The sequence below is a fragment of the Acipenser ruthenus genome, chromosome 1, assembly GCF_902713425.1.
Source record: "Acipenser ruthenus chromosome 1, fAciRut3.2 maternal haplotype, whole genome shotgun sequence".
Lineage (NCBI taxonomy): Eukaryota > Metazoa > Chordata > Actinopteri > Acipenseriformes > Acipenseridae > Acipenser > Acipenser ruthenus.
In genome coordinates, this window is record NC_081189.1 from 36693045 (window position 1) to 36720916 (window position 27872).

The 27872-nt window shown below is 34.7% G+C and overlaps 1 protein-coding gene across 3 annotated transcripts; it reads right to left on the reverse strand.

Annotated features, from left to right (window-relative positions):
• Nucleotides 1-4698: 4698 nt before the first annotated feature.
• LOC131737173 (one cut domain family member 2-like) lies at nucleotides 4699-27872 on the reverse strand. 3 transcript variants are annotated; one of them, XM_059024542.1, is made up of 3 exons: nucleotides 26578-27872; nucleotides 19611-19658; nucleotides 4699-14307 (listed from the first exon to the last, which is right to left on the reverse strand). In XM_059024542.1, exons 1-3 carry the CDS (start codon nucleotides 27695-27697, stop codon nucleotides 14021-14023), a joined length of 1455 nt encoding a protein of 484 aa, XP_058880525.1. In that variant the 5' UTR covers nucleotides 27698-27872; the 3' UTR covers nucleotides 4699-14020. The 3 variants fall into 3 exon arrangements, with proteins under 3 accessions (XP_058880525.1, XP_058880531.1, XP_058880537.1); XM_059024554.1 differs by having other exon boundaries at nucleotides 14192-14307; nucleotides 26568-27872; XM_059024548.1 differs by lacking the exon at nucleotides 19611-19658.

Here is a 27872-nt window from a genome sequence, read left to right on the forward strand (position 1 = left end):
TGTAAAGGCTTGGTGAAGGGTTAGAATGTACTGCTGTGTTAAATATTTTGCAGCTTTTGTGAGACTTCGTGGACAGGTCCTGTATTGGAAATATGAAGTTCTTCTCAATGGTTTCTTACCTGGTCAAATCAAAGAATTGACTGAGTGATTGAAGTTCAGTGAGAGCTTTCTAAATTGGATGTTTTTTGCTCAGCAACAAAGCAATGGGAAAAGGAAATCATTCAACCAGGGGAAATGTAAAAACATAGACTAAATAGGACAGGTGTAGGGTGACAAACACTTTTTTTTGTGTAATCTGTGACCACTATGAGATATTGGTGTATGTCGAGAACAAATTAGACAGAAGAATTAACAGAATGATATATAACTTTTATTTTACAAGAATGTGACCAATTTATCTTCTGCCATTAGAGGTTAACCACCACTGTTTGAGCAGAGGGTGCTATCCTCTTTATAACTGAATGACACTGCACTCTGTATGCATTTTGCAGTAAGACTGTGCAGCAAGTTTATTGTACTTACAAAAAGAAAGCTACTTCTCATATCAAGATCTCTTTAATAGCATGCCCTCTCCCGACCATTCAGGCTGCTCTTTCAGTCAATGGTATGTTTGTACTTGCAAATGATGTGTGAATTGTAGCTGTCAAGTATTACTTTTTGCTTTCAAACTAAAAATGTATTTAGTTAATGCCTAGCTTTTGCGGTTTAGTGCAAAAGTGAACACAATGTGTATGCAGATACAGCTGTTTGCAAAAGGTAATTAACATTAATGTATTCTGTGCATTGTGTGTATGCTCTAACAAATCTATACCTTCAAACACGATACTTGCAAAACACTAACAAAATCACCTAGTATGAAATACAGTAGTCATCCATTTAAACAAAACAAAACAAAAAATATGTAATGACTAATTTTCCAATTGAAATGAAGACTGAACAAATGTGTTTTTTTTATATATATATTATCAGTGATATTCTGCAGTACTATTTTTTAATTAATATCAGTTACATTTTAGGTGCAACCTAAGAGCTCCTTCATACTATGCACTTGGACTGCACATGTGTATGTGTAGTTTTGAGCTCTATTGTGACATCTCTATCATTTATATTAAATAAATGATTTATTTCTGTTTTAAAATGGAACATTTGCCCCAATTGTTTGTTCTAACTTGTATAAAAAAACAAGCTATGTTAGAAGAAACAATTGGGGCAACCTTGTCCCCCATCGGTTTTACAGTTGTGTCTATCAGCTTTGTGGTGGCAAGGTTGCCCCAATGGTTTCTTGAAACTTGGCTTGTGTTTTTGATATCTCCACTTTATGATTACAATTATTCTGAGTGGAATATATAGCATTTCTCATATTATTATTATTTATTTCTTAGCAGACGCCCTTATCCAGGGCGACTTACAATTGTTACAAGATATCACATTATTTTTTACATACAGTTACATTATTTTATTACACATTATTTTACATACAATTACCCATTTATACAGTTGGGTTTTTACTGGAGCAATCTAGGTAAAGTACCTTGCTCAAGGGTACAGCAGCAGTGACCCCACCAGGGATTGAACCCACAACCCTCCGGTCAAGAGTCCAGAGCCCTAACCACTACTCCACATAAGAAAGTTTACAAACGAGAGGATCCCAGGGTGTCAGCTTCAACAACATTACTGGGAAGTTGGTTCTAGACTCCCACAATTCTCTGAAAAAAAAGCCTCATATTTTCTGTTCTGCACTGTGTTCTTCAACGAATAGGATATAGCCAGAATACTGGATGCAGCACGCCACAAATAGGTACTGTACTTGTAATTCTACTTTTAGTCACACAATCTCATTGCTATTATTATTATTATTATTATTATTATTATTATTTAGTAGTAGTGACACATACTGTAATAATAAAGAAATTCAAAGAATAAAAACAGTACTAATATTATTAATAATTTAGCTAATGCCTTTATCCAAGGTGACTTCCTTAACTTACTCCAGCACCTTGTTCGTTTTGGGTTGTCCTTTTACTATAGCGAGCAAAAGGCTTTGGACCCAAACGGTTGTTATAGCGAGGGTGTACTGTATTTAGTATTTGACTTGTATGTTTAATATATGACACTTGCACATTTTAATATATAATGCGTGCACATTTGTTATTTCATTTTTGTTATTTTTCTCCTCCCACAGTGTTCAACATTTAACAGAGGGTATAAAGAAGTTTGGATCAGAATCCAATATTCATGCCTTACAAAAAAGTAGTATTCTGCAAGTATACTTGTTCCAAAATTGTCTGGTTTTAGTAAACTATTGGTACCATTATATTATCCCATTTTGGCCCAAGTATACTTGCAGTATACAACTTTTTATATTCTCTTTGTAAATAATGCATCATAGTTCTCAAATATTGGGCATTTCTTCGATTGTATCTTCTCTTCTGCATACCTGCATTGTCTCTTGCTAGATATGCATCTCCAGATTCTGATAAATACTTTTAGAAAACCAGGTGCAACTTCTGCTCTGAATCAAAAAGATATAATGCTCTGCGGCTGCCCGCCTATGTGGATAACTATCAAAAAATCTAGTAGAAACAAATGGAAGTATGGAAAAAGTATGGAATTTTGATGTTGAAAAAGTGTATGAACCCTGTATATATACATTTTGATAAGTCTACAGTGTTTCCACTTGAGTTCAGGAGCTGCTTGTCTTTTCTACATGCCTGGCATAGATATGTGTGCTAATTCAGCCAAGGTCTCTTAGTATCTCTACGTTAAACACCTCAACACGGACCATGTCCGCAACAGCATCTCTAATGCAACCTTTCCTAAGGTGTGCTTTTCATGTTCTGTATTTGTAACCACAGATGTCTTTATGTTGAGGGTTTATGCTTGTTAACTTCCAATCTCCACCAGCTGCAACAGGGGTATTCAATAGCAGCCCATGGGGGTTTAAGAAAACAATCCCTCAGAAAGCATGTTGCATCATGGCACAGGGTTATGTGTATGCCTACAACCCCCCAAACCACTTTGCAGCACTTAAAGAATGTTATGTATGGAGATAGGAAGTTAAAAAGCATAAACCCAGGCCAATGCTGTCTGTGCAGCAATGGTGGGGTTGAACACCAAGTTATAAAATACTTTTTAAAACAGAGCAGGCCATTTATAAGTGCTGCCATCTTTAAGAATGATCTACAATGTGTGAACACCACCCTCTCTTTATCCATCATTACAGCTCCTGAGAGATTGTATCACATTTGGGAGGAAGAACTAAATGGGCACTTAAGCTATAATGCTTTTGAGTACACCACTGTGGATTTTAAGGGTAGCTCTGCATCTAGAGCACTATGCTGAGCTAGTGGAAGTATTACTCCCACAAGTACTTTTATTGCAAGGTTATTAGACCATTATGGTCTGCGATTGTCATTCACTTCCTTTGAGTTCTTACTTTGTCTGAATTAAGGAAAAGTAGTTTGTAATTTGACCTAAAATGCTTTCTTTTGTTTTAATTTACTTGTTAAACATATTGCTGACATCCTGCCAGGCTGCTTGATCCTAAACAGAAAAGAAGACCCATTTCACAGAAATCTATGTTACCGTTAATGTAGATGTTCTTGATACAGCATGATCAAAGACGCTTTCTCTTTTGCACTGTGAGTGATAACTGTATGAGAAATTGGGTAATTTCTAAAGTGTTCATAATGTGGGAGCATGTGAAGACAGAGAGAGTGCAATAAAGTTTCTAGTGATCTAGTTCTTATCACAGAATGTCTTGATGCTGGAGATTCATTCAGCTTTGTTTTATAACTGGACTGTCAAACATTGCAGAGTAAGAAAGAGCAAGAAATAAGTGTAACAGCTACCAGGTCTCCAGCATCTTGGATTGTTCCCTCCTGTATGTTCCTAATGTCTGGATCAGTAGACAGCAGTCTCTCCACTGGGGCATGGCAACCCACCGGAGTCAAGCCTGAATGTAATCATTCAGAAAATCCAACAGCGCTTTACAACCAGCATTGTTTTCCTGTGTTATGGCAATATTCAATCAAACTTAAGAGGAGATGCTTTGGCACCAGAAGATAGGTTGCATCTGTTTTCTAAAAATACTGAAAAAGAAATACTGGCTATGCTTGAAAACTAGCAAGGCCTTAAATTAACAAAGCTGATTTATTTACATTTGTAAATTTTGTATTTTTGGCAACTGTGCAATGTGATTTTCCTGTTAAATTGTTTTATTGTACTGGAGCAAACTCTGAATGTACTAAAAGGGAATGGCTTGACTGAGTTAAATAAATTCTCCTAGTAATGGTTTTCGCTTATGTTTTCAGCTGGTCATACTGGTTCCAGAAAAAGGAAACAGTAAAATTGAAGTCTTAGGGTGAACGTTTCTTCAAACTGATCATTGTGGAACTTGATCCTAATTGTTGGTACTGCTGAACCTGGAAATCATCTGAAATAAAAATGGACATTATTGACACTGCTTTAAGAAATGTTTTGTTGTGCCCTGGTAGGGTTTAAAAGGAGGGCATGCCCAGTGAAACATACCAGTGTTACTGCCTACCTGTATTTATGTAATGCTTACTTACAATTTTACATTCGAAATCCTCCCTTACTTGGTAATAATAATAATAATGTATAGGATCTCCTGCAGGTGAATGCGCAGTCAGCCTTGAACAAAGAAACATAAAAAAATCAATGAAAACAGAACAACTCTCAAGTTTAATGTGAATGAATCAAAGCCGTTTATTTGATATTAATTGCAGAATATACAGCACTACCATTTGATGATAGTGGGAATAAAAATTAAATAAGAAAAAAACAAAAACACTTTAGCATGATGCAGACAAAACACTAATGCGTGCGCAATGTAGAGCATTATGTTTAAACGGCAAATAGAAAACATATACAAACACAACTGAATATTTTGAAAAAGGACCGGGATGTTCTGCAAAGGTTTTAAAGTGCCCAATACATCAACAACTTCAACAATATTAAAAGCTCCAATGTATGCAGTATTTGAAACATGTAACACTGATACACAAGTTGTAACTCCAGTTTTTTTTACACAGCTAATAATATTGCACAGGTAAGAGGCTCAAATGCTAATTGTAAATCCTACCTGGTTGTAGGATTTATACACCAAGAGATTTTGAAATAATGCAAACCTAATATATATATATATATATATATATATATATATATATATATATATATATAAAGAAACATCCATCAGTTGTGTAAATATCTCATTGGTTTTATGAAATTTAAAACAATGCTTTTGATTAAGAAATGCCAACTAAAATTTTGATTGTATGTTTGTCAAGATCATTTTATTCCCCAACCTACTTAAGGTCACAGCGATGTTGAGACGTGTGACAAGCTAACTTAATTTTGCAGAAGCTGCAACAGATTAATCTTTGTCGTTGCGTCAAGGGTTATTATAGTGGTTTTAACCATTATGATTTCTTTATCCAGTGGTGAACCAATTCAATGTGGGAATGGGTAGATTTAAGCCAAGCAAATACTGAAAGTTTCCGGGTGCTCAAGATTTTTAACTTTTAACATCTAGTATTCCAAATTATTCTTCATTTTTTTCAGTCAACTGGAAGAAACTTTATTATAAATTTTAGATTGAATTTGTGACCTTAAAATCGTCCATTTTGTTTTCATTATCTCATCCCTGTAATGCCCAATTCTGCCTTTTGTTGGAGAAATTAAAATACAGTATAATCCCCTTTATTTGAACCCAAGCTGGACCGACCCAGGCACCCAGAGGTGAAAGGCATGGAGGTGTTTTATCCATTTTGCCGCTTAGCCCCACAGACTGCCCTCTTATCCATCTCATGAAATGTTTCACCAGTATAAACTCTGGTGGACTCAATCCGTTTATCTGAATGCTTGCTTTACTAACCCTTTCATATCCCTGGGCACTTTAGTTAAAGGCGGTTTTACTGTATTCCAGTAATCATAATATTGGCAATGCATTAAAACAGGTAACAGATCCAGATGACAGCATAGAACAAAACACACACTGTGTGCAACTGGGCTTTTGAGGCTGGCGCACAACACAATAACATACAAGAGGACTTTTCTAATACATACCAATTATCTTGATAGATTGTGTCCCAATCTATCAAGCCCCATAGCCCATTGAAACAAAAGAAGAACACCATGTTTAACTGATGATGATGCAGAGAGCGTGCAATCAAGACACCATGAAAACAGACCTTTGAACATTATTTTTGATGCACACCAGGTTGGCAGTATTTCTGATTCAAGGTATATTTAGTTTTCAGCATAATAGAGATGTCTATGTTATTATTATTTATTTTTGTTTCTGATGGAAGAACAGCAATTTGGTGTGTGTATATATATATATATATAGAGAGAGAGAGAGAGAGAGAGAGAGAGAGAGAGAGATAATGAACACAAACAACTAATTGACTTTCTTTTTTTCTTTTCTTTTCCTAATTTGTTTTTGGCACATAATTAAAAACAAACACAACAACAAAAAGTTCTGGGCCAAAAGTACTGTAGCTCTTAGGTACAGCTCGTCATTTTTTGGAATTTCACGTTAAAGACAATGGTTTCTTCGGCTATGTTTTCCAAAGGAATTTCACATTGTTTAGCGCATAACAATGTAAGAATTAATGGTGTGTGTGTGTTTTTTTTCTTTATTTTGTAATGGTGTGTATTGCCAAGCACATATTGTAGAGCTAGATTTTGTTTCAATATGAGTGTCTGACTTTACCAACTAACCCTCCATCAACATATATTGTATTTGTGTATGTACATGGCAGTATCTAAGCAAGACAAAAGCATTATAGGTATTTATAACTGACAACTGATCCAAGGTCTGCACAATTACTGGCTTGGATAATTCTATGTTCCTCACAGGCTCCCTTTTATATACCCTGGAAGTGTGTGTTTGGTTCGTTCTATGGTTGTCAGTACACATTTGTGAAACACACAGTTCTCATGTTATATCTCACAGATAGGTATCCATATATATATATATATATAGACAGATATTTAAGCTGATTATTTATTTCGATTTCCATATTTAGCTTTTTTGTTTTGTTTAAAATGGCTCTAATTGTTCTGGATTTTACTCAGAGGCCTGTAGTAATTTAAAGACTGTTAGATCCATACCTTTCTTTTTGTTTTACCCTAATTCTGCATTTGAAGTGTTATTGTTGTATGAGTGGTTTGCATTTTAGCTTGAAATGTAATTATTTGGATTCAATTTAACTCTACATCCATACAGCAGCATCTACATTTCTCATAAGACTGTGCTCTTGCTAGATTTTGAAGCAAGCCTTAAAGATTGAATAAGCTGGGGGGGTAATGCAGTTCAGTATGACATTCAGCAGTGTATCTCCTATTTGAAAACAATGCACTGCAGCAAGAGTACCAGAAATTGAATCTTTTGAAATCTCACTTCAAAGAGTAATCCAGTCAAATTGAACTTGATGGGTTTTATTACTTTCCTTGTGGCTTTGGCGAAATCGTTTATGTATTGGTTTTGTATAACCATTACGCAGTGGTATGTTTCTGAACATCCCTTGGAAAACAATAGCTAATGATTGCCCAGTTTGGGTTTAGCCTAAAAAAACAGAAATCAATCATGTCTCCCCTTTATTAAATACATCTCACAATAATTTAGAAAGCAATAAGTACTTTGCAAATAGCACATTTAATTTATACAAAATAGTAGCATTTTTAATGTCCTTAGATTGTTGGTGAGGCTGCCAACCTCCCCCCCTGTTAAAACATCTATCCCTGTGCAACAGATTTACCAGTGCGTTCAATTCAACTGTGTATGTTCTCACAGTGCAATATATACACAACTGAGCCACAATCTTCAACAAATAACAGGCTCCCATGCATAAATTAAGTCCATTAAAAAGAAACAAAATCTATTCTGAAATCAAAAATCTTAATCATCACAATGCATCACACTGCTAATTGTTAATAGCCTCATGCATAAAATTAGGCCTATAGCACTGTTTGGCAGTTGCTAATTATGCTACACCTTAACACAGAACAAGTAAGACCAAGTTGGACAAATGTGAAAATGAACACAGTCTAAAACACAACAAAAGAACAGATAGTTTTCTTCATCAAAATATGAAAACTGTAAACTTTGGGCTCGCTCTGCAACCGTCCAGAATCCAAACAAATAAACAAACAACCAAACAAAGAAAAAGAAAAAGAAAAATCAAATTGTTTCTGTAAGCACACCTCTTCAACTATTACAAAAATCACAACTTAAATGTATAAAGCTTTTTTTTTCCATAAAGTCACAGTTACCAAAAAAAACAAGTGAATAATTTATTACATACGCTATAATAACATTACCCTAAACACTATTATCTATGAGGTATATCTGAGAAAACTCGGTAAGGAATTGCACGGTCTGCGCCGCTAACATGCCTCAATTATTATTTTTTTTTTATTTAAAGCTTTGCAACCATTAGAAGAAAGAAATAGAAGAAAATTAGAGTTAAAAAGCCTTTGGTATCATAGTTTCTCTTTGTTCTTTGCGTGATTGCATTGCAAAGCACCACAGTACATGGGTCACCAAAATAACACAAAAAGGTGGCCCATTTGACGCTGAGGTATTCACAGGAATAGAAAGCACAGAGAGGTCTAGACTTGAAAAAACGTCGCTTTGGTTCAAGCAAGGCACTCGTCCCATGGTTATTTCATACTTTGCAACTAAAGCGTTTTCGAGTTCATGAAAAGCAGTCATTACTATACTTTTCTATATGTCACCTTCTATGTACATACAATGTTTTCTCAACAATTAGATTTGTGTGTGTGCGTGTGAATTAAGATTTTATAGCTAGCACTGGAACAATGGAAGCAGTACTTGTATCTCTTGGCGGTTTTATTACTTAGAATGTGGAATTCAATTAAAAAAGAAAATGAAAGTTAAAAGACTAATCAGGGACACTTTCTGGAGGAAGTTTTATTTTGACAGGCTGCACTAAATCAGAATGACAGCGTCTTTGTATCGCTGTAGAGACTTTTTTTTTTTTGTTGATGCCAAAATAGCATTGCTATGATTACAAGGGCTGTAAATGTTTTGCCCTATTGAGAAGAACCATTTCATCTATACTAAAGTACAGATTGAATAGTACTACTCAGAAGCTGTATTGCTGTTGTGTTCCCATTGAGTTCAGCTTTCTTTGGTTAATATCCTAATTCCTATTTTAAGGGTAGCAAACAGGTGTGGGAGACTTTATGGGAATCTAGTTAATTGTTACAGTAACCCTCTAGCAATCCTAGAACTTCCACACACACTAGGACACTTTTCTAAGGTCAAATTGGTGAATTTCAATCACATGTACATAGAGTTCAGCATAATACAAATAAGCCTCCCTCCCCTTACACTTATTTTGTGGGGAGGGCGGTCTTTTTTGTTTTAAGAGAGATAGAGATAGAAATAGAGGCAGAGAGATACAGGTATAAAACAAGAGCATGGGCCAAGCGCAGACCGCACATAGAAAGAAATCTTTGGTATCTTTGGTATCATCAACACGATTAAAATTACAAATGGAAAAAGTCAGTGAGGTAGCCTCTTTGGTTCTCACTAGAAATGGAAAGATTTTTTTTTTACACACACATAATTCAGTCTTGGAAGCAGCTAGTTAAGGGTTTTTTTTTCATTCCTTAGTCCTTTTCTTCCTCCAACATATAAAGCTGTGGAAAGCCACTTTGTACTCCAGGTAATCTTTGGTGAAACGGCAAAAGTTCCAATAAACGTGTGTCCCCATCCACAAGAGTAGCAATATGAATCCCAAATTCATTGCTTGTCCTTGTGCTGAGCAGGCTGTTGTGAGGAGCTCTCAGTACAATATTTAATAGCATAGAAAACAAATGTAGTACTCTAATGTTTTTTTGGTTTCAAAAGATTGTTTTGACAGAAAGGAAGATAAATAATTAAAGCTAACACGATAAAGGGAACTACATATCCTCAAATTATCATTTTTTGGCAACTTCTTAAATACTACAATCTACAAATTAATAAATAACAAATCAAACAATTTGTTCATTTTTTGTCATTGTATAAACTACTAAAAATACCCCTTCAGTTGCTTTTTAAAGCAAAACTAAAACCAATCATATAAATTAAGACAAAAATGAGTCACTGCATCTTGGATGCACTGTCATTCTAACATTCTTAAATAATCATAAATATTTACCCAAACAATTACAATCTAATTAAATAAGATTAAAATAATTAAATAATTAATCATAAAAAAACTATAATTCTCAGGTTCTAACATACAATCGCCATAAATAAATAAACTCCAGTGGTGTTTTAAAAATTAAATGAGAAGAGCAAACATGGAGAAATGTAAACTTTGGCTTATTGATTAGGGTACAGGGTACTTCAGTCTGGTTTTGATTAAGTTAAAGTCCAGTTTTTAAAAAAATGAAGTACAGCAAAGAATAACACCTTAACAAAAAAACCCCCACAATTTTAGAGAAAGCATTGAAAATATAAGTACTATGACAAGCAATGAAAATATCATTGATTTCACTTCCTTGGTTGGCACATTTTCCATTCATACAGCCAGACCATTATGAAGCAATCCTCACAAAGAGAGCTCCCTACTTTTTAGAAAGGCCGAAGTGACGACCTGCTGGTTCAGCCTATGTAGAATCTTTGGGTTAAGCTCTAATAATAGAGAAAGAGAGAGAACGATAAAGGATAAAGCTATTGAACCGAAGTATCTGAACAGTTTTAACTGATGATTGATAGTTTTTGTTTCTTGAAAGTTGAACTCATCTTGGACGTGCCCACAGACTTCACTCCTCTTCCAAGCATGAGACATTGGGATCATGTACATGTAATGCTATTATATATGCACAAATATCTATAGAAGCTGATTACATTTTATAATTGAAGATATTGTACTATATTATTATGAGTAATTAAGTTATATGAGGAAATATAAAACCTAATAACAGAATAATGCAATATTCAAGTCTTAGTCCTCCCTTAAGAATATAGCAGATTTTATTGCAAAATACTTTCGTTTATATGTCTTTAATGCTGTATTATTATTATTATTATTATTATTATTATTATTATTATTATTATTATTATTATTATTATTATTATTATTTGGCATCATAAAGGAAAACAAACCCTACTTTTTGACAGCCATCCATTAAGCATGAAGTTGCATTTAATTTATTTGTAACTGTATGTGAATTTGGAAACAAAGTTATGCACATGGATGAGTTTATGCTTAATGCTGTCTTTTTTATCCTGTTGTGTTTTCTTACTGGTCATGGTTGTCTTCATTACTAACTTGTGTTTCTCTCAAGTAATTTTCTTTGTAAATGTTTACCCTGCCTTAGAAAATGAATTAGTGTAAGCAAAGTGTTTAAAGAAAGCTCGTATAACCCTGTGATCGCAAACAATTTTTGACTGTGTCCAAAACCAAGTGACCTCTATAAAATGTTATCAATATGCAAAGCCTCCTATATTTGCAAATTAAGTTTTGCAAAAAAAATATGTATTTAACAGTTGGTATCTTTTAGAGAGATTATAGTGTTGTGGAAAATAGATCATTCCTGATGCAGGGGGCACAGAAGGTAAATATTGAATATTGGGGTTAGATTGATAGCTGACATAGTAAGAGAGCGATCGGTTCAAATTAGGATGTGAGATGAAATGGGGTTAGATTCAAGAATGTCTTATGGTTGACTGTCCCAAAGAAAAACAGAATCTCAACTATCAGTTAACCATCTCAACTGGGCTACGTTAAACACAATCACTAGCTTCAATAGAGTTATGCATATGGAATTTGGTGCTGTACTGGCTTATTTATCCCAACATCTAATGCTTGGAGAAAGAGATTAATCCTTTTCAAAATCCCATATAAAAAAGAGAACAAAAAATGCACAATTGAATTAGCCCCTTCTTCAGTCGAAAGGATGATTAGAATCAATATACCTGTAAATAGTGAATGCATTAAATCATGCAACAACAAAGGAAAAGTGTAGGAATATCCATTAATCTTTGGTTTTGTAGCTGATGAGGTTTTGGTTGTTCTTTTCCATGTTCTTGAAAAACTGCATAGGCACGCGTTAAAGACAATCTTCAACTTTAAGAGATGCAAAATGCCCAGTCTCATGAAGCAACAGCCGTCGTGCCATTGCTTCCCTGCTTGTTGTACCCTTTATTAAAATCTGCTTCCATGAAATGTCCAAGACGTCCAACGAAACACAGTGTGTTCTCCGTTTCCTGACGTGCTCTTTTTTCTTCTTTATTTTTTTTTATAACAGTTTGTTGCAGAACAATTAGGTGCAGAAAAAAGTTTCTTTGGTTTCGATTCGGCAATAAATAGAAAAAGTCTCAAGTGTCCTTAAAGAGTCTTTAAAGCCTTTGGCTTGCTTTTGAACACACAAGGGTGTTCCTGGAGGGGCTGTTTACTGATGAATGCGGCACCTTATGTGTTTGATCCTGACACTATATATAGTAAATATAATACAGTAAATGCCAAATTGGGAATATGTTGTCGTGTGGACCTGGTGACCTGGCTCCCATTCTAAACAGTCCATTTGTCATTTTTGTTTTTGATTTGCCACCTATTTAGGATTGAGAGTGGATGTCCAGAATTTTTAAATACAGCACTGCCCAGGAAGGTGTATTCAGTTTTAATGGGGAAAAAATCAATAACACCTGGCAACTGTTACACACATCTTAAATAATCTATCTTTAGGTAGAAACCAGGGTGATGTTGAAAAGGGCATGAGTGTCTTCCAATTAAATAGAATTAAGAATGTAGTTTAGTTGAACTACATCAGTAGTTAAACTAAATATAGTATACACAGTTTATTGTTCCTCAATCTTGCTTAACAGCCTACAGCCATTTTGTCTTTGGTTAATAAAAAACAAACAAACAAATAAATAAATAAATAAATAAAACTGTATCAGATTAAAATTGTATAAAATATACCTTTTTTCATTTCAAATTAAATTGAATAAATATTTGATGTGGATATAAATTACTTTGGTATCAAGAGCAAGTTCTCTGTACACCTGCTAGTAAGTAGTTTTAAAACTAAAGTAACTAACATTTAATGTTCATGATTAAGAAAATACCCCAATTGTGTTCATGAGAGAATAAAGCTAATATGTTCTTCAAATGTTTGAAAAATTACATCCTGAGTTTTCTAATGCATGAAGAACGATATTCCCTAAAATGTCCCCTCTTTCTATTGCAAAAGAAATGTGCTTAAACATTGTGCTCACATACAATGCCAACCACTAAAAGCTCATTCAAAGAACACTTATAGTAGTCGGTGCATGTTGTAAGAGTCAACATACATGTAGATGTGTGTTCCTGAATACCGGCATTAGTTAAATCTGTAAGATTTGTGCTTGCATACCTGCCAGTACCTGACACTGGAAAGCAAACTGAGACTGGGAAGCAAGCTGAGATTACAGTTACTAGGGGACCCCTTGCCACTAAAGATTAAGGTTAAGCCACTTGCCACAACTTGTATTACTGGTCTACTGGTGCCTTCAAAACGTTTTATTTTTTTATTCTATGGATTGCTATGGATAATGGCCTACAATAGCTTCTAATTTCTTTGGTCAAATTTTGAAATCTTAAATGTGTTATGTGGATGGTTATTATTAAAGCCTATGTTTCTTTGACAACCACTTGCAAGCATCTCCAATAATAACTGTACGTATTGGCCTGGTTTATGATTGCCTAAGTAAAATTGCTTTGAGGAGTGGTCTAAAAGCTTTTGTGTGCTGATAATTTTCAAGAAAAAGCAACAAAGTGCAAATCCAATGACACAGGTGGGTATACAAATTCCAGCTACACTAAATGCCCGTGATTGTTTTGTGGCAGTGGCTTTGTTTGAATAGACTCTGTGTTGAAAAGCAAAAAAAAAAAAAATCTGCATCAGCTATTCATCAGTGAACAGACCCCCTCTAAAGCAAATTTAAAAATGTCGTTGACAAGTACCGTGCCCTGTTCTGGTGCACTGTCCTCAATCATATTTTGGTACAAGTGCTGGAGGTTGAGGAAGAGGCCCCTGGACTTCCTTCATCCATCCATTTGTCCAAGCTCCGCCTCCGGGCATTCATGAAGAAGTTACTGACCGTGGTCAGTTCGAGGCCCAGTTGTTGAGAGATTGTGATTTGCATCTCCTTGGAGGGGCGCTTGTTTTCCTTGAAGATGGCGAGAAGTGTTCTGCGCTGGAGGTCAGTGAAAACCAAACGGGATTTCTTTGGTGTATTGCTCCTTTCTTTGCTTGTATCTTGTTCTTTGCGTTTGCATGCTTAATAGAAGAAAAAAAAGAGACACTGCAAGTTAACTTACGTTTTAGATACATGGATGTTGACAAAATTGTAATCTAAGGTAGTATTTCTGTCTGGTGGTTGAAGCTATTAAAAAATGCAACACCGCCTCAAATAACCTTATTGTTTGCAGCTCACTCTGTAAATGCAGAAAAAAACAGAAGCTGGTTCAAGATCTGAAATGCTTTATATTGAGTTTTCATCCTAAATGACCTTTTTTTCAATTATACAAACTAAATTCACTGTAAGTAGACACATACTGTTATTATAGTATTATATTTTTAATATTTTAACTAGAAGATAAAAAAACAACCAAGACAGCTAAGACTTAGCAAAACACATCATTAAAACTATACATGTGTTATCTGTAAAGATTCTTGAAAAATGACCATATTTTCCATATGTACTTGGTATTTTAAAATACTTGCTGTACAAATTCCAGAAGTAATACACACCAGTGTGCCAGCAGCACACACATATACAATATGATTTGGATTAAAATACACCAGCGTCAACAACAACAACAAAAAAAAAACATAGAACAAATGACTCTGAATTGCAACCACAACCTCCAATACTGGAATAAGCGCCCTGTCATTTAAAATACTTAATCTTATTTTCAATTAGCTACTAACCAGTAAAGATGGCTTTACTGAAGTCCAGCAAAAACAAAGTTACATACAAAAACTTCATTTAACTTAATGTAAAATGCAACCAATTGAAATAGATAAAGAAACTTCAAACACTTTAATAATGTTGTTTGTGGAAAGCCCATTCCAGTGAAGTCGTCTGTCTACCTCGGTACAGACCTATAAAGGAAAGCCTCAGAAATCAATTTGATTACCTCTCTGAATTAAGTATGCACAACTGAGACCAATTGAGATCAATATAAATCAGGTTAAGTAGTCCATTGTGTACAAAACCATTATGTAAGAAGAAACTGTCTGAACGACGGTGTAAATAAACACATGGTCAAGGAATTATCGTGGCTTTATTTTATGAAAGTTAGTTCTATACTTCCCGACCATTTGCTTCTATTGTTTGCATTTAAAATGTATTGTTGCAGTCCTTACGCTAAATCGTTTATGTTAAACAACACAATGGTTCTCTTCCCAAACAACCAAAGCTAAGGTTTCACCGTCTCCAACACAGAAAAAATAGTATAAATAGAAACTTTTTGTAATTTCCTTACGGATAAAGTAAATATAATTTAAAATTCAGTTGAACCTTTGCACAATTCAATTACATAAAACGTTTCAAGAAGCCATACAATTGGAGTAATGATACCAGTAGGCAGTATGCTGTGTCATCGTTCTTTCCTTTGTCTAGTAATCAACTGCGTGTATCTGTCCAAGGTGCTGAAACTGCCCCGCGTTGCACACTGACATTCTTGTTAATTTTACTTAAGAACTACGAGTTCCCAGAGAAGGTATGTATTGCATGTATTGCATGTATGTATGTGTATGTATGTATGTATTAGATTAATTATTTAATTTATTGTAATTTATTTATTTATTTATTTATTTATTTATTTATTTACTTACTTATTTATTTAATTTTATTTTAGTTTTTAAATTAAGCCACGCTGTTTTATTTAAAATAAGTTCGGGTTGAACTCGCTAAATGGTAATAAGCAAATTATTTTAGTTCAGACTTTTTTTGTATCAAGAATAAAAAAAAAATGTGGTAGTGGTTGTTATGATGAGCTTCCACTTTATGTAACAACGCTTGTTAAAAATACCATTAATATTAGCCTACTACCACTGCTTAATATTACGAGTACTACTTGTACAACGACGACGACTACTTCTACTACTACTACTGATACTACTACTACTTCTACTACTACTACTACTACTACTACTACTACTACTACTACTACTACTAATAATAATAATAATAATAATAATAATAATAATAATAATAATAATAATAATAATAATAATAATAATAATAATATTAATATTAGGGCAGTTATACAATACATCAATCCCATTAAACGATGCAGCGTCTGTCAAAAAAATGGCAACAAAAACAATGCAGTTGGCTTACGTTTTGTACCGTTCCCTAGTATGCATTAATTAAAGGACGTCTGATATATCAGTACACTGAGTTTAAAGGGTTGTAGTTCTTTGGTGTCCAGAGGGTGGCGACGTAGTCTGTGTTATGATGAGCGTAAATCCAACAGGGGGAAAAAAGCCTTTATCTAAAGATTTAAAGATGTGATGACTAATTAAAATTATTACTTGGCTTATTTATTCATTTTTTCATTTGTAAAACACAAAACATTCCTGGCAGAAATCTAGGATCAAAAGAGGATCTTACATAATAATATACTTGTTTATAATTTAAATTAATTGTATTCTGGTTCATACACAAGCAAAAATAATGAGTAAACCCTTATTCGATGTATCTTTCCTCATCACGTTGCTTTGTGTTGTAAATGCATGCACGAAGAGGGTAGGGAAGTCGAGTGCTTATTTTTGTTTTACTGTACCTCTGCAAACGATGAACCTTGTCCCTTTGAACTCAGAAAACTGCTAATCTTTTCCTGGAGGGGCACAAAACATTCTCGCTGTTTAATTTTCTTTTCTGAACTGGAAAACGGTTTCAGAAAACGAATGCTGTTTAAACAGTCCGTTTTCATATAAGAGTCCAACTTGAATCTGCAGTTTACAGTCCAACGTGTTTAATCTATTCAAAAAATGTCTACAAAACTATTAATAACATAATTTACGCGTAGTACGTTTTTAAATGTTGCAGGGTGAGTTTAGGATATAGCTTTAATGTCTATTAGGAATCTGACGAACAGTTATGTTATCGTTATCTTATAATTATGCCTGCCGTTATCTTATCATTATAAACTGCACTAATCTCCATTGCATTGTTTAGTATGTTACGATGATAACACCGATCTGTAGCAGCAATATGTGTTGACCAATAGCAAACCACCACCCTATAGGTTATGTCAACTCCAGGACACTTGAGAAAAAACACTTGAGAAAAACATTTTGTAGACACTATATAGAAAGGGCTTAATGGACTGGAACAGACTAGAGTGGGTTTCTGCTAACCCTACAATTAACATATAAAGAATGGTACCACTCTGTCTCTCAGTTTAGCACATCTGATCCGGTTAGTTGTGGACCTACACATTGCTGTAACTGTTGCTGATTTGTTAAAATATTGAGTTTGGCTCTGTGTGTTATATATATATATATATATATATATATATATATATATATATATATATATATATATATATATATATATATATATATCGATTGGCAGCAAAATGCAGAGCGTTGATCACTTTTTAATTGATCACCTTTTAAATATAACCCCAAATTAAGCAGGCTGTTGAGAGGGCAACAAAAAAATGGCTTGATTACAGAAATAGGAAGTATACAGAAACCCTAACCAACCTAGTAACAGTCAGCGAACTACTCTATAGAGACATTTTAATGATAAACAGGAAATAGGCCATTGGGTTACAAGAGTCTGTCTGAGAGGATAGTCCGAATTCATGTTTGAAGTTTGAATATATTTGCACGTGTATTTTGAATTTGACCTTGACACCCAGGCGTTATTGATTGTTTGTTTGATTCTGAATGAGGCGTTTTTAACCTCTGATTTTGAGTGGTTCTAAATTAAATGGCATGGCAACCAGTGTGTTAATCCGTTGCCATTTATTAAGTGTTCACATGGACTCTATTTGTTTTGATTTGTTTTGGTTTTGCTTTGTAATTTCAGTTTCTTAGCACACTGCTCAGTTCTAATAAATCATTGGTTGGAAGAATTGCGGAGGCTTTGTAATTGTTAGAGCGGGGAGAGTGTATGTAATTATTTTATAACGTGTTACTACAAAGTAAATCCCACTCCAAAATACAGTAGTATTTTTTTTTGCAAACTACGATTTATCGTGTTTAAAAAAAAAATACACAATATATATATATATATATATATATATATATATATATATATATATATATATATATATATATATATATATATAATTCGAATTTGCCTAAATCTTTATATAAACACCATCATGAAAAGAAGATGGTGTGTATATATTTCGTATAGATATATAATGAAGACTTTATGAACTCACTAGTATAACGTCTTTACTTTCTTCTGATTAATACTGCGACCATATTGCAGTCTAAACTTTATTGTTACACTGCACTTGTCTCGCGTGTGGATAAAACTGGAGCTACGTGTAAAATAGACAGTGTTATTCCTTTACTCTGCACCGCTGTTTCCCAGTTTGCCTGTTAAATCCGTGTTGCATGATGATGCTCTTAGACTTCCAAGCAATAACAAATCGAATGATAATCTTTAATGGAGTACTTTCCGAATGAAGCCTGAATCTATTGAACAGAGGGTCTTTAACTATGTGGTTTTCTTAAAGGGAAAGGTTGAATCAATAGGATCAATACCAAAGGTTTCCCTGGCCTTGCATCAGAAGGATAACAGCTTCTCTCTTCCGTGGTTTATCGTTCCTTTCTGACACATGTAAATCAACGGCTTCTAACAGCACAGCACTGGGAAAGCAGACACTGGACTGTATCGTACAGTAACCCACCTGCTAAAATATCTGGCACTGGACTAGATATTACCTGGATTGAATTTGATTTTATTTATGGTGGCCTAGATTTTCACCACAGACGTAATCATAAAGTTTCACAGACCCCAATTAGCAATAACTACCTAATGTTACCTTAGGTAAGGCAGCCCCAGATGATTGCTAATTGGCGTCTGTGATACCACCCCTATATCTTTGGTTACACAATTTAACCATAATCTGAGTAGTTAAATTCGTTGAAATGTTTTTGCTTGCATAATGCATATTAAAAGCAATAAAGTATTTAATATGTAACGAATTTACATACGGTGTCTTAATTATTCAATAATATTAACAACCATGTAGCATTTTAAGAGAATGAGTCATTAAAAACGGTTTTGGAAAGAGACTCATAAGTGTTCATTTACAATTGTATGTATTATGAATCCTTTGTAAGAGACAATTTAAATATAGTATTACTATAAGAAATTAATACAGTCTCATCCCCATAAAAACATTTGTTATACAGTTATTATCACAAAATATTATACTAATAAATATTGAAACTTGATATACAATGCCTTTCTTTAGCACATATTTCCTCAATAAACAAGAACATATTCAAATGTTGATAACATAGTATTGTTATATTGTTATAGAGACAAAGGGAATCTCCTCTTTTTTTTCGAAAAATGTAAAAATAAAATGATAATTTACCAGAGAACATAAGTCGCTGAGATGCCTCATCTTGTTTACAGTAACCTCCTGGTGGGGACAGCGAGATACATCATTAAAAAAACAGCACAATATTATTGATGTTTATGTTCAAAAAATGAGTGTCCTAGTAGGAATCATTGCAGAAGCTGTCAGTAAAAAATAAGTATGATATGAATTGTTGATGTGAAAATCAGACCATTGTATACATTTTATAAGACTGGTGTGTAGTTATACTGATTGGACTACAAACCATGAGATTACCTCACCTGATCGGCATAGTATATCTATTAAACATATTCACACTTAAACATATTAAACATCACTAGGGATCTATCTGAATGATCGTGACAGTGGTGCATCTAAATACAGCCATCCTTTTACTCTATATTAATCCTGCTTGCATATTTATCAGCCCCCATTTCAACATCACAAAAGACAATAAAACATACAGTGGAATGAGTTATGCCAGAGCAGGTTTATGCTTTTAGGGTGGCAGTATTTAGATCTGACACTGTTTAGATCATTATAGACTACTCCAAATATGCAGATGATTTACAAGCTGAAAATAATAATAATAATAATAATAATAATAATAATAATAATAATAATAATAATAATAATAATGTCTAAAATGGTAGTAAAAATGGGCATTTAAAAATAAACACAATAATTGTATTAGTAAAAGCACAAACACTTTTGCGTTAGCCAACACATTTTTTTTTAAATAGGCCTATATAATCAACATTGCCTTTTACATTTCTCACTCAATCAGAAATGAACACAGACTGTGCATTGCTTAACTGAACCGCTCTCATTTAAATCGTTCAAATATGAACCTTTTATTTTTACAGATATAAACAATGTAGAGAATAACTTGCTCTGGGTGTTTAATTTTCATAACCGTGGCCCTTTTATGATAGCATTGATCCACTGTCGTTCAGACTAATTGAAAAGAGTCCTTTGTGTTTATTATTATTATTATTATTATTATTATTATTATTATTATTATTATTATTATTATTATTATTATTAATTTTTTTATACAGTGCATACTGCATGTTTATCTGTTAGGTACATATTATGTGTTTGCCCAATACTGTCTGCAACCAGCGCTGTATATATATATATATATATATATATATATATATATATATATATATATATATATATATATATATATATATATATACTACAACAATACCATTTATTTTACTGGTGTAGATTTTAATAATACCAATAATTAAAATAAAATAATGACGATATGTGCAGTGTTTCAGAATTGTACTAGATTAATGTTTTGATAATGTACGTTCAGACCAATAGCATATAGTTAACAGTATACCTGGAATGGAATCGTTAGTGTTGTTAAACTGTTCAAGTTAGCAGCTGGAACTGGAGCAATTAGCATTTTTGTATGGCACAAGGGAGAAGTTCCGACTCTTTCTTGGCACCAGCCACAGCTGCACTTACAAATGCGTATCTCATATGAATACCTTTATTATGGGACTGTTTGGTGATGATACATAGGCCTATCTTAATGTTAGTGATTTAAATTGCAGATTTAGAAACATTCTAAGTTTGATACCAGTGGGAAATGGATTTTGAACAACGAAAGTTTAATACATTGTAGATATACGAAAATGTAAATGTCTCCATTGATATTTATTCTTCAATTTACCACCATGTAGGCGCACGTGCTTTTGACGTCGAAAATGTGAACCCAATCCATTCAACCTCCCATTGCTTTAAGTGGTTTAGCGAACGGGTTAAAAAAAAAAAAAAAAAAAAAAAAAAAAGGTTTCGTCATGCGATTGTCGTGCCTATCAAAACACGCCTGTATTTTTAATCAATGGTTTACATCTTAACTCTTACATTTACATGCACATTACATTGATCTCTGAGCTGCAATAAAATGGCGGATTAGGTTTCTGTTTGAGGAATGCAATATTTGTTTAAAGTGGACAAGTGGCCTACATAGCTAAACTGCAGCGTACCGCGGGAGTTTCAAAGGAAAAATATCAGCGTCTCAAAGTTAGCTTGAAAATAAATTTCGGTCGAGCAATGAGTCGGCTAACAGCAATGTATCGCCTATATCATAGTTAAACGCAGAAGCCTAAACGTTTTAATGGTCATCAAACACGTGGTAAAAACATGGCGACAAGACCGCTATGCAGGCAAGTATTTGGAAATAAGGCGGTTTCATGTACGTTTTGCTAATCTATGCGTGTACACTTTTAGTTTGTCCAAATGGACTTCTTTCTTAAAAAGACGGTGAATTAATGTTCTTTACGTTTTATTGTTTTCTGTTAATCACGGGGTTTTGGAAAGGACACTTGCAAATTTCTGTGTAATTAATATGACGTATCATGCTGGCTATCCCTTACTTCCAGAATTCATAAATAATTAGAAAAACGTTCCACTGGCATACACTGTGATCGTCCTAGGCTATATGAATTAGGAGGCATCGAGCACACATTCAATGCATGGAATAAATGCAATGGCTGCGCTGAGCTCCGAGACATTTCCGCATAAAGGTGGCTTATTTTACATTTTTGGTTCTCTGTGTATGGTTACTTTATTATGGGATTTACCTTTAGTTACAATACTGTAAACCTAAAATTTGCATGGACTTACAACATGTATGTATTTGTTTATTTGTTTATTTATTTTAACAAAAGAGAAAAGATTGCAATTTGGTTGAGTATAGGCCTATATTTATTATTATTATTATTATTATTATTATTATTAATAATAATAATAATAATAATAATAATAATAATAATAATAATAATAATAATAAAGAGAAAATCTACACATCCAAAAGGAGCTAGTCAGTTAAACTATGATTACGATGACGCCGATAATAAACTGAGACTGGTGTTGAGCCCAGTGCTGGGAATAGAGTGCCATCATCAGCTTTACTGGAATCAGCCAGGATCAGGTTCCAGATCAATGAGAACTGGGTCCACACGTTTATGTTATTGTTGCCAGCATTAATGCCCTTTTAATCTTCAAGAGATTATCCGTATCGATCCACATCCATATACACACATTTGTTTTAGAAAGTGACATAACCACACGATTGAAAGATTGGAATAAAAATAAATGAGGGAGTCTTTTTCCATTGGATCTTGTTCCAGTGTTTTCGTGTGTCTTTTTCTCTCTGCCCTCAATGCTCTTAGGGACCCTACATTAATGCATATTTGGAAGGTGTTATTCTTTCACAAGGGAATGCTAGAGGCAAGGACTAGCAACACGGGGCTCTTCAATTATTCATTTTACTTATTCCAACAGGCAGCAATAAGTGGTTGAAAATGGTGTGTCAGGAAGAACACAGTACCTGTTTAGACGGAACAGTCTGTGCTGTACTAACATGTTTTAATGTGTAAATGTAGAACATTCTACGAGAAACCGTTGTACCGCGTTCCAGTTAACAATACAAAAAGATCAACAATAGCGATGTTGATGATATACAGTTGTAATACTTTAGTAATCGCACGTTTAGTTGGGTTGCAAAATCGCCAGTATTGGTACATTATCATCTATCGTGCAATGAGGGTATTTTCCATAAATCGTTCGCACTTCATCACAGCTGTGAATACTAAATAATATCTCCCTACTAATCGGCTGTACCTTTAACATCCTAGTTACAAATAGCTAATTCCACTGAAAATTAATTTAGTAACAATCGTAATTGTGACTTTTTTTTCTTTTCCATTTGCAGCATTTAAAATGCAAGGTTTGAAGTTGGGTAATCTGCAGCAAGTCTCCAATTAGTAAAAGGCCTTAACAACATGCTGATTAATTAAGTGTCTGTCTCTTTTACCTATCAATTGGTATACCCGGTAGTCATCCTTTATATAAAGACAGAAAATGATCACGTATTTGAGGGGGTGCGCTTGTGTTCCCCAGTCGTTTGTTGGAGCTTCATGAACATATACAAAAAGAGCATTCAGAACATGCTTAACCTTAGGACAGGATTAACGCTGCAGGGGCAGGACCCCTTAATTAAGTTCCCCTGGATACTGTTTTAGACAATGTGGTACGACTTAACACCTTTAGTGGCTTTTAAACACAATACATGTTTTAACAGAACCATTTTACGATTTCTGCGAGTTTACTTTTTAAATATAAACTGACAATGCATTTAATGAGCCCGACTACAACATTATTATTATTATTATTATTATTATTATTATTATTATTATTATTATTATTATTATTATTATTATTATTATTATTATTGCAGATCTTTTAAAATGAACTGCGTAACTCAAACTGGCGGGACAAACATCAAGGAGTAAATTAAAAAGGAGCATTCTATTATTTAAGAATATACGTGATTTATGGTGCACACTGAAGAACAAAAGCCTGGCTCCCATCTTCACGTTGTGCCTGGTTAACCCAAGGCAAGGTGACGTTTTGAGCTCCAGCTCTGGGTCATGCAGAGATTTCTATCAATAATTCATTGAGTTGCTGCAGTTTCTGCTCCTCGCTTTCCAGTCCCTACAGCTACTCTGAGCACATAATACCTTCCCTCCAAAACCCCAGCTACATGCATATTTTACAATCTGTATTCTGAAAAACAGCAAAATCAATCGTAATGTTACCCCTTTTGAAATATTAACTATTGTCACTATAGCTTATTCTGCTCTCTAATTTAGAAGCAAATCATATATAAATAGATGTTAATAGGTTTGTGACATGCTAACGATAATGGTATATCACGACCAGACATGTTTTTAAACAGTGCGTACAATTTTCCAGGGGGTTGTGTTCGGTTTAGATTTATTCTGTTTCTTAGCAGCATTTATTCCCATACATCATTTGTAAACAATTAGAACTTGTGTCGATTTAGGATTGTGGATTTTGTGACCGTTTAAGTGTTCCATTGGCTTGTTATAACAGGTCATATTTGTATAAACTATCAATTCAATGTTTTGGTACGAAAATACGTTATCTTTGTAACGCAAAACTCTAGTGCTGGTGTTATAAAATGGCATATTATTACGCTGTAATTAAACAGTGCAATCCAGCGCAGTCTGTTTATGATGCTGACATGTACATTATTTTGGTATACATTTTCTTTTGACATTACTGCCATATATAATTAAAATAAACAAGCCAGATGTCCAAAAACATTGATACCTTTTAAAAGTTATCATAAATACACATTTCTTGAATTAAAATATATGCTTTTTTTCCACAGAAACAACGGATAAACTATTAATTAAGCACGTGTAACTGTACATTAAAAAAAAAACTGTATTTAACACCTTAATGCAAACAAAATAAAGAATTCAGCTTGACTAATTACTTAAAATACATCTATATACTGTTCAAAATAAAGCATAACCATATTCTGGAGAGGCTACATTTATCTTACACGGTGTATGTGTGTGTGTGTGTGTGTGTGTGTGTGTGTGTGTGTGTGTGTGTGTGTGTGTGTGTGTGTGTGTGTGTGTGTATACATATATATATATATATGCACTCCAATCAACAAGCGCAAAAAAACTCATTTATAAGCATATAGCCCACACGAAGGTGGAGTTGATAACTATTACATGAATCACAATTATCACATTGATCATTTATTCCAACAAAGAGAACAAAAAAAATGTGTGAATCTTTTTTTAGGTTTGATACAGCTGATAAAACATTGGCAAACCATTTAAAATATAATTTATATCAAACAGTAATGCCTAATAAACCAGCATCTGAAATGTAAAAGAAAGAACAATAGATAACGGATTAATAAACGTTTCCATTTCTTACCGCTAGAGAGTGCACACACCTCACAACAGAACAAGCCACGGGTAGCTGTTTGTGTTCTTGTTCTCCACGGTCTCTTTTAGATGACTAGTTTTCAATACAATAAAATACATCAATTGCTCAACCGGCTACAATTACATTTCAACTAAGCGTTTGTAAACCTATTTTTAACCATAGACGTTGTTACTTAAATCCAAACGTATTAGCCGAAGTCTGTTATAAATTAATACATTTGCTGTGGACAACAACTGGGACAATAAACCTTTAAACAACCTTCACAAAATATGATATCTATTTGCCTCTCAGCGTTAACTACCCAGTGAATTATCGCTGCTGGTTTAGTTGTGAAATATGAACAATAGCAATGTACTTGTATCACGCTAGAATTACATAAATATCTTCAAGAAAGATATTTACAATTTCACTGATATGCCATGCAAAGCTTGGCTTCATGAAAACACGGATAGTGGATATATTAGTTACACCAAAACGTGTAATATTACAATAACTACTTTATTTGCAATACCTTTTTTTTGGGGGGGGGGGGGTCTTGTATTAAATTCACCAGATTCATATTAATACCACAGAAAGCTGTAGGTTTTTCCCTTTAAGTGCACAGGAGACAAAGGGAAATTACAAATGTTTAAAAGGGGAGTCTGGTAGCATTATATTGCACCGCTATGCGTTTTCCTATAAGTCTCTTAAAAGTAAAAGTTAACAGACAAAAATAATAATATATAAAACTAAATTAAGGATGGAAAAAAAGTTATGTATAAAACAAAAACAAAAACACCTTGTCACTAAAACAACGTTCATGTAGAAACTGACAGTATACGTTAACAAAATTTAAAACATGAAAATATGTGTTTTGCTTTACTTTTAGTAGAAACCTTTGAAGAAAAGGTGAGCAACAAACTTAAATTTCAATAACATTTGATAAGTACACAAATGTCAATACCATGGTATGTAAAACGTGTCTTACTGGTAGTTAAATTAATGTTATGATAATGTGTGCGGTTGGATATTTGTACACATTCATTTGAAATTTGCATCTAAAAAACCATTATTTTAGAGACTGTACAATAATAGTTCTTTACGCGAACTGTGTTTTAGTGCTTGGTTTCAAAACGGTATGAATCTGCACGATCGGCGCAATTCTATATTATATAGCATTTGTCAGGATACCTTGTCTTACCTGCAAGCCTTAAGGCTGACATCCTCTGGAACTCGGGTTCCTGCAGCCATTTCCACATTCTTCTAAAGGTCTCCCTTCCAGATTTAAGTTTACTCCAAGGTTTGGGGTTCCTTAAGAGGTCTGAAAGGGTCCCCTGTGAGCGACACAGCACCCTCTGGGCGAAGATAGCCTGGGGGATGCTGTACCGCTTGAGTTCCGCAGTGATCCTTTGTGCCACTTCTTTGGTGTTAATTTCTTCTAACTGCCCCGAGTTATTACCTTGAGTTTCCGAGGAGGAGGGCGGCCTTTCCCGGCTGGAAGCCAACACGGGCCCGTGAGATTGAGGGTGGCCTGGATGACCAGTGTGATGCATTCCGTTCAAATGTGGCATCATACTCGCCGAAGGGACACCAAGACTCCTTGAGAGGTGCTGATCCCCTCTGGTCAGCATGGCAGTGTGGGCATCGAAGTTTGAGCTGAGCATTTTGTCGTGCCCATGTGCGCCATAGTTGTGGAGGCTTTGCTGGGTGTTATGGATGGAGCCCAAACCATTGCCAAGAGGGCTGCTGACCAGGGGGGATAAGCTTTGACCCATCCCTGTCATTTCCTTATGGTAGGGACTGTAGAGATTGTTCATTGCTGGTAACCCCCTTTCGTCCCGCATCAGGGTAAAGCTCCCACTTACGTTCCCAGAGAGACGCTGGTGGTGGGCATGGTGGTGGTGGTGAGCATGGTGGAATTTGTCTGAAACGGTAGAGATGGGTGGCAGGGGCTGGAGTGGAGTTAAAGTGGTGTAGGTGCCGCTCATGCCCATACCAGGTGGGGATGTGTCGCAAGGCATACTCATTGTATGATGGAGCGGGAGAGACAACTCCGGGCGGTAGTCTCCAGCCCCGTCCAGCATCGTAGCCATACTGGAAACCATAGCGGATCGTGAAGAAGCAGCAGCTAAGTCCTGATGTATCCTTAAAGAAGCCCCAGTGCTCCGATCGTGATGGGGGCTGTGACTGCTCATCAAATCCTGCTCATGGCTTACTCCGCCATGCAGACTGCCAATGCTGTCCATTGTCATCTCTGGGTTCATGGCGTAAACATCCAGCTCCTTGGCCAGACATCTATAGGCGTTGTAAGCAGTCTTCATTCAGTCCATTGATCTATTGTATGTTTTTGTGCCAGGGTTGGGTTTTATTGGTTTTTGTAAGGCCTCTCGGGTTTTGGAAATAAAATAAAATATTACCGATCTCTATCAGACGGGCCAGTGCTGTTTCTCGCCATGTCCGAGCCCTTTCCTCCTCCTACGTCTTCTGTTTAGGCAG